At 36.3% G+C, this 14,363-nt stretch overlaps 1 protein-coding gene across 1 annotated transcript in view; it reads left to right on the plus strand.

Moving 5' to 3' along the window:
• Nucleotides 1-12,661, plus strand: part of MKLN1 (muskelin 1) — a 156,766-nt gene extending 144,105 nt beyond the window's left edge. The window contains 1 exon segment of the mRNA XM_011357241.2: nucleotides 3,440-12,661. Coding sequence (XP_011355543.1) covers nucleotides 3,440-3,561 — 122 coding nt within the window. The 3' untranslated portion in view covers nucleotides 3,562-12,661.
• Nucleotides 12,662-14,363: the final 1,702 nt, after the last annotated feature.

Consider the following 14,363-nt stretch of genomic DNA (forward strand, 5'->3'; position numbering starts at 1 on the left):
TTTTCTTCATAAGGCATATCATGGCCTTCTTGCACTTAGGAACACTAGACAGCACTTTAGCACTACACTTGGGGCCCATTTTAAGCAGCGAAGTCCTCCCAAAAAAGGCACAAAAGTGCAAAAAACAGCACCATTAGACTGTTTATACTACATGAGCTGAAACAAGAAGGCAGAGCATCATCCAGTTCAACCTCAGCTGAGAATGGGTGCATGTGATGACTCAGATTGTCGCTCTTCTGCTCATGTCTGCAAATGACCACCACATGCTACAAATTTTAGTGAGTAGGCAGATGCATAAATATTGAATCTGAATAATGAGGATCAATTATATATATTCATATACACACATGTAGATATATAGTTTTGTGTTCTGGTTTTATTTATTACATAATGTAAAAACATGTATTCTGCAACATAACCTTTTAAAATGTAATGATGTGGGAGGAGATGTTTGCACGAAAATACATTAGATCCATTGTAGTCTTATTAAGTGATAATAGTATTCCATAACAGGGATCTACCATAATTTAACCCATTCATCTTATGATAGTGTAAATTTCAATTTTCAGATTTTTAGTACAGTGCTTAATCTGTATACTTTCAGATCTAATCTAAAGACAAAAGCAAAGAATCTTGAGTTTTTGCTGGTAGTGGTATGGGTCTAGTAATCCTGGAATATGTTTTGTGTGTTTTTGGTTGAGCAAATGAGTAAATTTGATGTTGCTGGGAGTCAGTTTTCCTAGTGGAAGGAAGGAGTATATAGATATGGAATGGGATAAGGAGAGGAAGAATCCTGTGAGGTTCTTAAAAAATTGGAATTAGCTATAAAAACATGAGCTCACGATTCTGTTGAAAATAGTTCTGCTGTATGTATAATATGTATGTGTGTTTATAGGCCTAGAAGCAACAACACCCTTGGTAATTAGCACGACTATTCTTGGTTTCTAAGTTCATTTCCCACTAAAAGGAATTAGGGCTCCTTAGGAAAATAGTTGACTCTAGGACTGTATAAAGATGAGCTTGGACATCTTGCTGTGTCAAAGAGGTAAAGAAGTACTCAGAAATTAATGGGGACATTTCAGAAACACAGGAGCTCAAAAGAGCTCTCACTGGCTAAATCTGAAACAATGTAAGTATTAAAATGGATAATGACAGTAATGAATATAACATATTGAACAAGAAAAGAATCCATGAGTACATATTAATGCAAACAAGTAAATGGAGGGAGGAAAAGGAAAAGCTCTTTTTTACAGTTAATGCCAACCAATAAATATAGAAGGAATTGTAGTGTTAGAAAATCACCATATCAGTAGTCATTGTTTTAACAAAAATCATCAGTGAATGCCAAAATCATTGGGTGCAAGTCTGTCGGGGAACAGGATACTTACACAGTCTCAAACTATCTTTTCATCAATATCTTAGTAATGACAAAGGTAGAAAAGAACACCTTTACAGTGGAGAAATCTGGCATATACCAGCTTAACCAGATAATCAAAGTTAACATCCTCAGTGTTCGGACAAACTGATACCACGTGCCTCCTGAAATGATGCACCGAGAAGGACACAGTATCATTTATATAGTGTTCTTGCCCGAACTGCATAAACTGAATCCAGTCCTGAGGAAGCAATCACACTGCCCAAATTTAACACATCTTGCTACATAACTGCTCTGTATTCTTCAAAATTATCAGTGTCATAGAAAACAGACTGAGCAAATATTTCAGACTAAGGAGACTTAAAAACTAAATACATTATGGTCTTGGATTGAGTCTTATATTAGTGGGGAAAATGACTATAATAAAGATTATCGGAACATAAATGTTAAATTTCCTGAATTTAATATATATTGATTATTTAAGTGAATGTTGTTAGATGAAATGAACTCAAGTATTTGGAGGGATAGATGTCTATAATTTACTCCCAAATAGTTCCACAGAAGGATGAGTGGGGTACACACACACACACACACATACACAGAATGAGAACATAGGTGGCAAAATGTTAACAATTGATTATATAAGTGTATATGAGTGTTGTACTACTTGTGCAGTTTTTCTGTGAGTTTGAAATTTTTCAAAATACGTTAAAGATAGAGCAATTTAGAAAACTTAGGAAAACAGACAAAAAATCTCATCATTCAGAGATAACTTTGTTTACTTTTTTGGAGTATTTCCTTCCGTTTATTTCTATGATATGGTAGTAGGCTTTGTTAAATCTTAACTTCGGCTCAAAGGAGTAAACATTTGCTCTCAAATTTAAGATTTTTTTTTTTTTTAATGAAAAGGAATGTACCTTTCTTGAGGCATTGTTTATTTCCCTTCCAGGAAACTGGTATCCTTGGAAATGTTATGTGCTATTCATGTTCTTTGCAAGATTAAAAAACAGATTGCACCTAAAACTAGTCTCTTTGAATGAAAATCAATCCAATTTGAAATATTCTACACTGAGTATCATGGTGTATATAACTCTTCCTGGCACTATTTCTGTTTCTGATGGCACTCAATAGTGCTATCATGTCTCAGCCATTTCAGGACTGGGGAAAATCAAAAGACTACTTTGTTTATCATTGCCATACTACCTATGTGCATAAGAAACTTGAAGCAGCTGGGAGAATATACCAGCTGACTAAGGGAAAGAGGTCTCTCCCTGAATATTCCTTTGGTTGGAGTGAACTTGAAAATTAAGTTTACTAGATGTTAAAGGGGGGAAAAAATCCTGTAGTTCAACGGTCCCCACCTTTTAAGAATGTCATCCACTTTCTAATATTCATTTGGATAAAAGTAGTTTATTGCTCTGTTTTTCACATGATGTGTGCCTAGCATAGAGCCTGGTACGTAGTAGCATTCGTGCATGGTATTTACTATGTGCCAGGTGCCATTCTGTGTATTGTACATGTATTTCTTTCCCTTAACCATCTATGTTTCCACTCAGTTCTCTGAGACTGCTTCCAGCTCTAAAGACCTTAATAATTTTAGACCACTTTCTGAAGACCCCTTTCATTTTGATTTTATTATATTTTCATTACAAAGAAAATTTTAGAGGGTCAGAAACATTAAAAAATCAGAAAAGGAATGAAATATCCTCAGTGGACTAGAAGAGAAAATATGTAAGGAAAAGAAGAGAAATCAATATTAGTTACTAAAGTGCCAGCCATTGGCTAGGTTCTTTTCACATCAATGCATTTATTCTGTACAATAACCCTATGAAGTAAACAGGATTATCACAAATGTATACCTGAGGAGACAGTTACAGAAAGGCTCGTAGCTTACTCAAGATTGCAGCACTGCCAGGTAGTAGAACTGGGATTAGGACCCAAGTTTTAAAGCCGGATCTGGTGATGTTTTTTCCATTATACATTGCTGCTTTTCTCAACTGGCTTTTCTGTTACATGTTGAGTTTTAAACACGATGGATGAGTTTGTTTATCTCTCCTTCACCAGGCTTTTCGGACGTGGATCACACCTATGCTCAAAGAACTCAGCTCTTTGACATCTTAGTAAATTTCTTTCCTGACAGCATGACTCCTCCTAAAGGCAACCTGGTAGACCTCATCACACTGTAACTGAAGAGTCACTGGACAGAAATGGAGAACAGGAGTCTGCTTTCAGTGTTCTGGATCTCAGCTCTATTGACCGACCATTAGGCTGCAGTGATTGAGGACTGCACCAGAATTTTGAAGGGATCTTTATCGTCACAAGTTCTAACCCTGTTCCTTCATACCTGACCTCAACCCCTTTCTCCTCATCCCATTCCTCAATTAGGCTAATAATAAAATGAAATTGGTATACTTTCCATTTAAATATATATATATTTTTTCTTACTTTAACTTTTAAGAATTAATAAGTATAAAAAATAATCAGGTAGTTTACCCTTTTCTGATTTTTATTTCATTTTTATAAAATTAGAGCAAGTAAGCACTATTAACAGACTACTCAGTGCTGCCAGGATTGGGATTTTGTTATTGGGTTGTTTGGCGTTTCTTTTTTCTCTTCCTGTTTCACTTTACCTCACATCACACAACTGCTTGTAAGGGGGTGTCACATGTTTACCTCTCTACTTCATTCTTAACAGCATATAGTTCTGTAGGGCAATTGATGTGTGTTAAAGTGATGTATGTGTCTCTGTGGATTAGTCTTGTATTACATTAAGCAATAGGAAGAACAGAGGGCTCAAATTTGCACTCCTCGTCATAGAACTAAAAAACGAAACCCAAGATTGTTCCAGGCACTTATCTGAGATTGGTATATAGTATTTCTATAATGATATATTTTATAGTAGATATAATAATAGCTTTGAGTCACAGAAACCTTAAATGAAGGAAAGTATAGTTCAGAACCTTTAAGAGCCATTATAAAAATTGCCAACAGGAGGATTCTAGTAGTGATTGTCCATTGATATCTTCGTAGCAATTTTGGAAGAAAGTGGCTTTCCTCTGGCAGAGCTGTGCAGAGCCAGGGCTTCTGTTTCTCCCTTGTGCTGTCGGTTTGTGGCATTCTCATTTGGGAGGGTGGGTTCCTAGACTATGCTTTTGTTTCTTTCCATACACATTGGTTCTGTGCATTTGCTTCTGCATACTGATCTTTTAAAGAATAGTAGTGTGTAGTTATCCAGTGGAATACAACTGAGTGGCATTTCATAAGCATACAGACCAAGCTGCTTTAAATGGAGGGAAAAAAAAACAATGGCACAAATATTTTTTTTAAATTAAACCAGAAAAAGGCAGATGGGCCTTTTCACTTTTTGGGAGACATGGAGATATACATTATTCCATGAGGTGCTGTGGAATGCAGTATAGGAAACCTGCACTTGACCTGGCCAGTGCTTACATTTGCTCAAAAAGTGTGCAGTGTGCAACTGATAACCACCATGCTTAAAGCAGATTAAGTATAATGAATGTCCATCAGTCCAGTGGCTCTTAAAAGTGAATGACTTTATGGAATTGAGTATGCCCCTGAGTAGCAAGATTAGGTCTCACCAAAGAAAGAGAAAAGAAATTGACTTGTACTTTCAAAAAATCTCATGTATAGGTTAGGACTGAGTTCTCTTTTCACTCTGTATTGCATCGTTTCACTTCTTTTGGGGATGGACAGAAATATATTTTTCCTAGTTCTAGGCTTGAATCTTGGGCTCTTTAGCTTTCCAAGCATCCCAAAGCAATCAGTAGTTAGTTATTAAACAATAGGACTGTACCTTACCTTGTGGAAGATACTTTAGTAAATATCTTTAGTAAGTACCAAATTGTGTAGCTGCAGAATAACCAATTGACCTTACAGGTGAGCAAACAGAATTTACTTACATACTTGTACAGTTTTCATAAAATGACTCCCCTGAATGACAGTCAAGAACATAAAATATTAATATAATAGTCTGTTGAATTAGAGTTGATGGGGAAGAACTTGATAAGAGTTTCTAAATTTAAAACCTCTAATTTTGCTTATTGTGAATTCTGGCACTTCAAAAACATTAACCAGATGAAATTCAGCTGCCCTTCACCATTTATTTTTATAGCGTTTTTCTACTTTTTCCACTCATTTAAACTCCGTATTTGGAGGAAACTAAGTTCCTGATCTCAGTGATTTTTTGTTGTTGTTCTTGTTTTTCTGACTCTGTACTAGTTTTCTTTTTAACATATGTTTGTTATAATTTTCTTTCCTCGCTTTATTTAGGTGGGACTTTTCCCCTTCATTTCTGGAATTTTTTTTCTTTCCATTAACATGTTTAAATGAGGTTGAATCACAGCAAACCATTTCATGTTACTTAAGTGAGATAGACTGTACTGAGGACATTATTGATTAAGTAAATCAGCATTTGTAGCCCATGGTACTGCTGGTAATGACTGTAGGAAGAGTGTAGGGCTTCATTGTATCCATGCCCAAGATTGACATGTTGCTCACATTTCACATCCCTGATTTGAAACTTTATATATGTAGTTTCATATTTAATGAGGAGCTACATATATATCCAAGAATTCCAGCAGTATAATTTAAATAGCCTAATTTGATATTTAGATACATTGTTTAGATAGCCAACTAGCAATGTTTCACTAATTTAAAAAATCTTTCATTATTTTTTCGTGAGTCTCAGATTGAAACACATGGCCGATGTATTAGTTAGGGGGGTACAGTTTACTCGGTTTCATTATCTCCAGCTTCAGCTTCATTCCCAGTTCTCTTTTTCCAGTGGAATATATTATTCCAGAATAGTAAACTTGAAATTGTTTAAACTAGAAGAAAACTAGATCTCTAACATTATTTTCAGTGCTTATACTTTGTGAGAAATTATGGGATTTGCAAGACTTTTCTAAAATGCACTTGCATTTTGTGGAATGGCAGAGACCTCCTGTGGCCAGCTTGATTAATTTATATCAATCTCTTATTCAAGCAAAGGAGTTCAGATGGGTGCCTAACTCATTGCTAAAGCTGAATGACAGTATTAACCTTTTTTTAGCAAAATCATTTTTTTAAACCTGATTTTCATTTATATTAAAACTGACCTATCCATATCTAATAAGTAAAAATTGGTAGAGAATATTAGAAGGCTAATCCATTGGTTTATCATAGAAAGGCTCATTAGGTTTAGAGCTCAAAGATTTGTTTAAGTTTGTAAAACTGTATTCTTGGGTGAAATACATATTGAATATAAATGATTGCCAGCTTATCTTTCTAGTGGATCTCTTCACATTTGCCTTAAAAGTGCTATTCAGTGATGCATTAACAGTTTCATGTAATAAAACAGAGTTTTAAAATTGAATCTACAAACAAAAACTAGTTTGAGGCACTTAATCATTTAGGGAGAGATTGAGAATGATATTTAGTGACTGAAAAAGCACTTAGAAAGGAGTATGCTCCTGATTTTATTCTCTGAATTACATTCAGTTTTATGGTAATTACAAGAAGAAATTACCTTATAATTATTCTTAATACCATATGAAATTCATTGGGTAATTGTGGGTCATTGATTATATCTTGAGTGAATGTTGTGTTAACTCTAGCTGGTTGAGTGTTGCAAAGCAAGTGAGAATTAACAGTTTGAAGTGATTTCTGTGGGGAGTAAGGGAGCTTTACGATGTGTACTTTAAAAAGAGTCAACTAGCTACAAGAAATATACCCTTCATTCAGAACCCTTCATTTCTTAAAAATCCATGTTCATCTGCAATGTCATTCTTTTGCAGAAATTCTAGCTTGAATTTTCTAAGGTTTAAATTCTTAAAATAGTCCTTGACCTGGAATGTACAGGCTCTCTCAGAAAAGGCTTATAGTTATTGGAGGAGTATCGTAGAAGGTCTGCATATGACAGCCAGTACTTGTAGATTAGATCTTTGGGCTCTTTCACTCAGAGATTTTTGTATTCCTTATTAGTCAAATAACATTATTTTTTTGTGATTTTTGACTGTGGCCTGTGTGTCCCTGTGAATTGTATTAGTGCTAAAATCACTTGGTTCTCTAGAATTTCTAGTCTAGAGGTATGTCAGTTGAAGGGGGAAGTTTCTAAGTTTGTTGAAATAATTAGGAGCCAGCTAGATCAGCTCAATGATGTTGCCATTGTTTGTTTTGGCGAGGAGGACTTATGGATTTCTTCAGCAAATGCTCTCTTTATTTTTCTCAAAAAATGCTATCTTGGAGATTTTATTTATACATACTTTCCTTCTACCTACTAAATACTGTGAATTGTGTTTTCATTATTTTTCTTAGCTAATCTGACTTTATTTGTGGCTGTTTTAGCCCTAGATTTTCTAGGTTTTCTGTGGCATTGCCTACAATTGTTATACTGTTTGAGGAAAAAAAGATCAGAATCATTCTGAGGCACCATACTCATTTATCCTTGTTTATGACAACAGAATAGTGAAATTGAAAAATTACATGTTATTAAAGAATTAACATTTAGATATTGCTATAAAAATACTTGTCATTTTTATTTTGGTCATAGTAATATGGCCGTGGCAATTTTAATGGAGGAGCCAGTATTGGCTTCTTTTCCTGGCACTAAGAAATAAAGTCATAAAATTATCGATAAGGTACAAGTTTCATAGCAGAGCTCGTGGAATTCAGCACATTACTAGAATTTCCATTTGCCTATTGTCTTGTCTTTTTTCTTTCTTTTTTTTGTTTATAGATTTTAGCCTTTTCCCCCTACTCCCACCTCTGAGTAGCACTGATTTTCTGATGAAGTTGGAATTTGTGTTAAAAATTGACTTTTAATTTCTGATATAATAGAGTGTTAGGAATAGCTTGATTGCTATGGAATGATTGGTATTCTTTTTTTCTTAAATAAAAATAATTCAGCCTTATAAATGTCTCTTTCCCTCAAGAATGTGAACTTAGCTCAAATTTCAAATGTCTAAGAGTGATTTTCAGTCACAGCGACTGATAAAATCCTCTGACAGTAGATTCTGTAGCCCGTAACGTAAGGGGTCATTAAAGGCTATAGTAAATCAGATTTTCTATTAGTGCAGAAACAGATAACCTTGGCGGGCAGCCATATCACTGTATATCTTTTTCTATTGGGTAGAACTCTAAAGTTACAGATTTTGAGCTAGGGATCCCAGTTCAAAACTTAAAAACCGTAGAATCAAAGGGTAATTCTAGTTTCTTTTCCACATTAGAGCCATCATTTGGAAATAAGGTTTGCAGATATACCATCATGTCCTCCAACACTGCCTGGCTTGATTAAAGACAGAATGTCATGTGGATGTTACCCGACAGCTGTAGGGTCAACCACAAAAAAGGGGGAAGTTCAGTAGGGAGGTAGACCAGTTGTAAGATATCACTTATAATGGTGACATAACTTGTCTTTCTTTTTATCTGTTGTTCACACAGTCTCAATGAACTATTAAACATTTGTGTGCAGTGTCCTGTTGGCCTGTCTATGGCATTTTCACTTGGGGATATTGAGCCTCAGGAACAGAGCTAGAGAGGAGAATAAGGATGTGTCAGAGAAAGAAAAGGGAGCTTTTTGCCCATGGATTGGAAGGCCTGCAAATCTAAATGAATTCAAAGAAAGCTCTTCATTTCTAACCATAAATTAATTTATTAATGCAGGCTGGGAAGAAGACTATCAAAAGGGATCAAAGCTCAGTTATTCTGAATAGTCTTTGGAAAGCAGCAATTCTTGGCTAGTTGCTTTCCTCATCTCCCCAATAGCTGTTAGAGATCTTGAAACAGAAAGCCCAGCACCACAGGCTCTAGATCTTAAACTAGGTAAGCAGTTTCTTATGTATAGCTAGTTCCTTGATAAGGATCCGGAAGGAAAACCAGCAAAACATTTTAACATGCAGATTCGGGTCTCCCGTGGGATTTGCTTTTTCATTGAGTTTAAGCTCTTGCTGCAACACAACTCCGTACCATCTGGGATGCTAGCATTCACAGCAGTTAGTTTGGATATCTGAGCTGTCTGCCACGCGAATACCAGCCTGAGGAGATCATCGTTCTTCAGTTTCATTCAATGCTTAATGAATGCCAAATTAATTGGCAGGAAGGAAAAACACTGTGTTGATACACTAAACAGGCCTGTGTGCATAATTAAAGAGTTGCTCAAGTAGCCGATTTTGAGCTTTATTTCTTTCCTTTGTTAACAAATCTCAAGAAAGCCTTTGTTACAATTTAGCTACTGTCATTTGGTTGGTGTTCATTTTCTAGCCCTTTAAAATATGAAAAAATTTTGTCATTTCATGCTTAACTTATAACTCATACAGATTTGAACTGACATCAATTTAGTTTCCATATTTTAAAAGAAATTAATTATACGTAGTACCAGGGGTCTCTGTTTTTCCTACTTGGCTAAGAAATACATGAGTCTGGGCGTGGCGTTAAAAGTATTTAATAATTTTGGTTTATTCTTAGGTTACCTCCACATCTGTAAAGTGATTGATTAAATTAGAGGTGTCTAGAATAAGCCCAATTCCATTGCAGCTGGCAGAGCCTTATAAATTCATTTTACTGCAAAAGAGAGGATCTTATAGCATCAGGACCATGCCGTCAGATGTTTGCAAATGCCTATTTTAGCATGTTGCCTTGTAGTTGCTGTATTTACCTTCTTGGAATTAAAAGAGGAGGGAAAATGAAGACAGATGCATAGCTTTACATTTTTTTTTAATTGCCTGCTTTAGAAGTCTTAGGGTACTTCCATCTTTGTAAAGGCTCAGCTTAATTTTACATATACACGTTAGCTATGCTTGGAAAAACACTGAGAACAAGGTTTTAAGACATACTAAAGTAATTGTCTACTCAACCCCTGCTTCGATAGTCAGATTTCAAAGTCTAAAAGCTTAAATATGACTAGTCTTCTATGGGGAAGATATATATTTCAAGAAGTCATGCATTTGGTCTCCTTTTTGAAATTTTTTTTCCTGTCCCAGAAAAATAATTTTGATGACCAGTTGTAAACTATGTTCTTCCTCAATTGTAAACCACCTATTTAGAGAAATAAAAGTGGACTTTCTTTCTTAAACATGACATTTAGCCTGGCCAAGAGACGTTGTGATTGTGTTATTCTGTAAGCCAGCTTGCTTTTTGGACTTGTGCGAAATGTCTTTTGAAATGAATAAAATTAGATAGAATTAATTTTCCTTTATTATAGTCTTTAGCTCAATTTAGAAATTGTGAAATAATGTGATGTTTTTCTATGAGCAGATTCCTTTATGGGTATAGACACACAGACACACACACAAATGTACAGTTGACCATTGAACAAAAACAGATTTGAGCTATGCGGGTTCACTTATGTGTAGATTTTTAAAGATAAATACTGTAAATATGTTTTCTTTTATTTTCTTAGTAACATTTTCTTTGCTGTAGCTTACTTTATTGTAAGAACACAGTATATAATACATATAAAACACAAAATACGTGTTAATCCACTATGTTATCGATAAGGCCTCCAGTCAACAGTAGGCTATCTATCAGTAGTTATGTTTTGGGGGAGTCAGAAGTTATACTTGGATTTTCAACTGTGCAGCAGGTCAGGGCCCCTAACTCCCATGTTGTTCAAGGGTCAGCTGTATATGTTTTTCTCTTTTAAGAGGTTTCTTCCCTGTCACCACTTCAAAATCGAAGTCTGCAGCCTTGGAAGAAGAGTACAGGAAAGCTAAGATGAGGACCTCTTCTTGTCTTGGTTGTAGCAATGAACACTGGCTTATGTATATAAAGCAGCTTGGGAAAGATGTTAGAATTTTTTTTAAGTCAAGTCTTTTACTTCTCTTATAAATTAGAAGTACTCAATGGCCATAAATTAAGACCCCTTCAGATAAAGATAGATCCTCAAAACCAAAGTTGGACCGGAAATTAGACTGAGAAGGAAAATACAGCTCCATCCTTAGCCAAGAGGCAGTCTTTCCGAGTCTGCTTGTTAACGCTGGCGGCTCCTCGTTACAGCATCTCCTGGATTGGAGACATGCTGTTGCAGCAACCAGCTCATCTGACAGTTGGAGAGGGTTAAATAGCTTTTTCGAAACTTTTAAATAATAACCATTTATTGATTTTTGTGATTATAAAAATATTTTTATCCTAGAAATTCAGGAAATAACTAATTGTAAAGAAGGAAAACCACTATTATTTAACTGATGAGACTCATTTTTCCTGATTTCCGTTAACCAGCTTGGTAAAGGCCAGAAAAGCGAAAAAAAATTTTAACACAGCCATTCTCATTGTCTTTTAACCACATGTGTGGAGGACCAGGGTGTAAGCATTGTCCCTACCCTTACTTATATTCCTTTAAGCATTGCCCTTTTCTGGACATGCAGTCTGGAGATGATTCTGTTGATTTCTATCTTTTAAGCCTGAATCGTGGGTGTAAGGTACTACTACCCAGAAGCTATAGGGCACTGCCTCTTTCAGGTCATGGGAAATTTCACCTCTAAGACTCATTTGAATTTTCAGCCCTTTGTGCACCATTATGGACATTTGGAGCACATTCACGAAGAGCTTTCTGTTTAGATGTTCTTTTTAATATGACCATGATTAAACCAATGCCGGAAAAGGATGAGGCACTTTTGAAAGGCCAAAAGGCAAGCAGAGAAAAGGAAAACAGACAAAAACATAAAAGTCCTTGACACAAGAATTCCCATATCATGCTTACGCAAATGTCTCTCCAAAAAATGTTATCTCTCTGCTCACCAGCTGAGGTTCAGAAGTTTTGTGTTTCATACGGGACTCCTTTTCTCAGCGTTTGAAGGAGATTGCTACAGCCTTTCAGGGTTCTACTCTTTAGTTCACCTTCCTCTTTGGTGGCAACATGATGGGTCAGGGCTGTTTGCCGCGGTACCTAAGTCAGCAATGGAAATCATGAGGGAACTCTGGATGGAGCAGCTGGCGTGAGCTCTGTCTAGTTGGAGGTTTTAAATATAAGTACTTTTGGAGTATCGTTATTGTTCTAAGTCATCGTTGAGCTGTGTTGACTGTTCTGCAGCCGTCCCCATTTCCATCATGATCCTCTCTGGTTTAACTTACCTTTGCTCAATCTGTATGGACCTCTTAGGGTTTTTTGTGTGTTTTCTTAAGTACAAGTAATTTTCTGATCCCAGGTTTGATGAATGTGTTAACAACGCTGCTTTGTGAATAATTAGTGATCTGCTGGACAATTGCAATTGTAGAATTATGTTGTATGTAATGTACATATGGAGAAAGAATGTATTTTGTTCATTTTCTTAATAAAAAGTTATATATGGACACTACAAGATGTCTCTTTTGTTTGCTAAAACTACTTTTGAAATCAGCTTTCAAAATATTTGTGTACTTTGCAGTCATCATATTTATCTCTCGAAAAGGTGAGTTTTATTCAGATTTCCAAACATGGAAAACGATATACACTGTAGAAGGGTCTTTGAGTGTTTTCCTTTGAGACTGCTGAAATAAAGACATTCTGGTGAATCTCACAGAGTTTCTGGGGAAGTTTTCATTTTTAAAGAACACCAGTAAATCATAAAATGATGATTTTTATCTACTGTTAAGGATCAGCACTATTTTGTCTGTTTTGTACATTCGGACCTTCAGTTTCCCAGTTTTTCTTTAAGGGGGGCATAACTTTTACAGGTTAGGAACTAGAAGGAAAAAACTGATCGGAACTAGAAGTTTAATTGTAGAAGATAGTTAAAAGAGAACTGGAGGTGTTTGGAAAAGTTCTAGATCCCTGTCCCCAGTGAAGGGGAAAGAGACTTTAAGGGCTGAACCTAAAAAAAAAATCAAACTCAGAAAGATGCTAACAAGGACTGTTAGGGTTGGGTTGTGTGAGCTCTCCAGACAGGCTCTCAATAACCAAGGTCCCCTCAATAACCAAGGTCCCCTCGCGGCCCTTTTCATCTCCTCATGTGGTTTACATTGTCTTGGCTTTGCGATCTTACATTTTACAGTGAGTTGTCAACTGATTTTATTCAAAATAGCGATTATGTCTTCTCAATTTACAAATCAAGTAATCCCTCTTAATGCGTAGCTTTCATTTCTTGAGTGTGCTTTGAACGTGGCTCATTAAATAACATTTCTTTGTTTTCAGAACAGGAAAACATGATGTAGAGTGATAAGGTGAGGAATTGGCCTTTCCTTGGGAAGAATTAACTCAAAAGGATCGAAATGCAGGCTCACATCTCCTCTGCCTTGACATATTTGTCTTCTGGCAGGAAGACAGCAGTAGGCCGAGGGCTTTGTGTTGAACCGTTGAGATGTCAGCTGCTCCCAAATCAAGTGAGTGTGGAGAAAGAACTACCTTAGGAGCATCTGGTTACCCAAAGAGATGATCCAGCATCTAATAGGGAGATGGCCATGTGTGCCCATACTCACGTAGACAACCAGAGTCCATATAAATTTGAAATAAGCATTTTTCTGTAAACGAAGGCAATATGTTTTACCACTAACTTTTCAGATTTTGAAGGTATGAACGTGCGAAAGACTAACTGATGGCTCTCCTGGAGCCTATGTCAGTTTTGCATAGGCTTAAATACTGGTTGGTTACATTTCTTCTTCCCTTTAGCACCATGTATTACGCCGCATTTTACATATCTTAGGAGGAGAAAAGGAAGAGAGGAGACGAGACTTGGGGCGTTTTGCGGCATAGGGAAGGTAGGGCTTGCAGGATGATGCTTGCAACTCTCCTGTCAATCTTACTCTGAAGCTTCTCTAATGTCCACAGGGGACTTTCCTCTCGTTGGGCTGTCACCTAGGAAAAGCAAAGCCAGTCAGTTACATTCTTTTTAGAAACATACTTCCAGGGAAGACAGAGAAAAGCTCTAGGTAGAAGTGGCCTGGGGCACAGGAATCATAGGTTTATTTCCAGATCCAGCAGTGACTTCTGTGTGGCATTGGGCACAGTCTCAACTTCTCTGCCTCACTTTCTCATCTTTTAAGTAAATGTTGGCTGCAGATCCTGTTTGCAGGGATC

Source organism: Pteropus vampyrus, unplaced genomic scaffold, assembly GCF_000151845.1.
Source record: "Pteropus vampyrus isolate Shadow unplaced genomic scaffold, Pvam_2.0 Scaffold33, whole genome shotgun sequence".
Classification (NCBI taxonomy): Eukaryota; Metazoa; Chordata; class Mammalia; order Chiroptera; family Pteropodidae; genus Pteropus; species Pteropus vampyrus.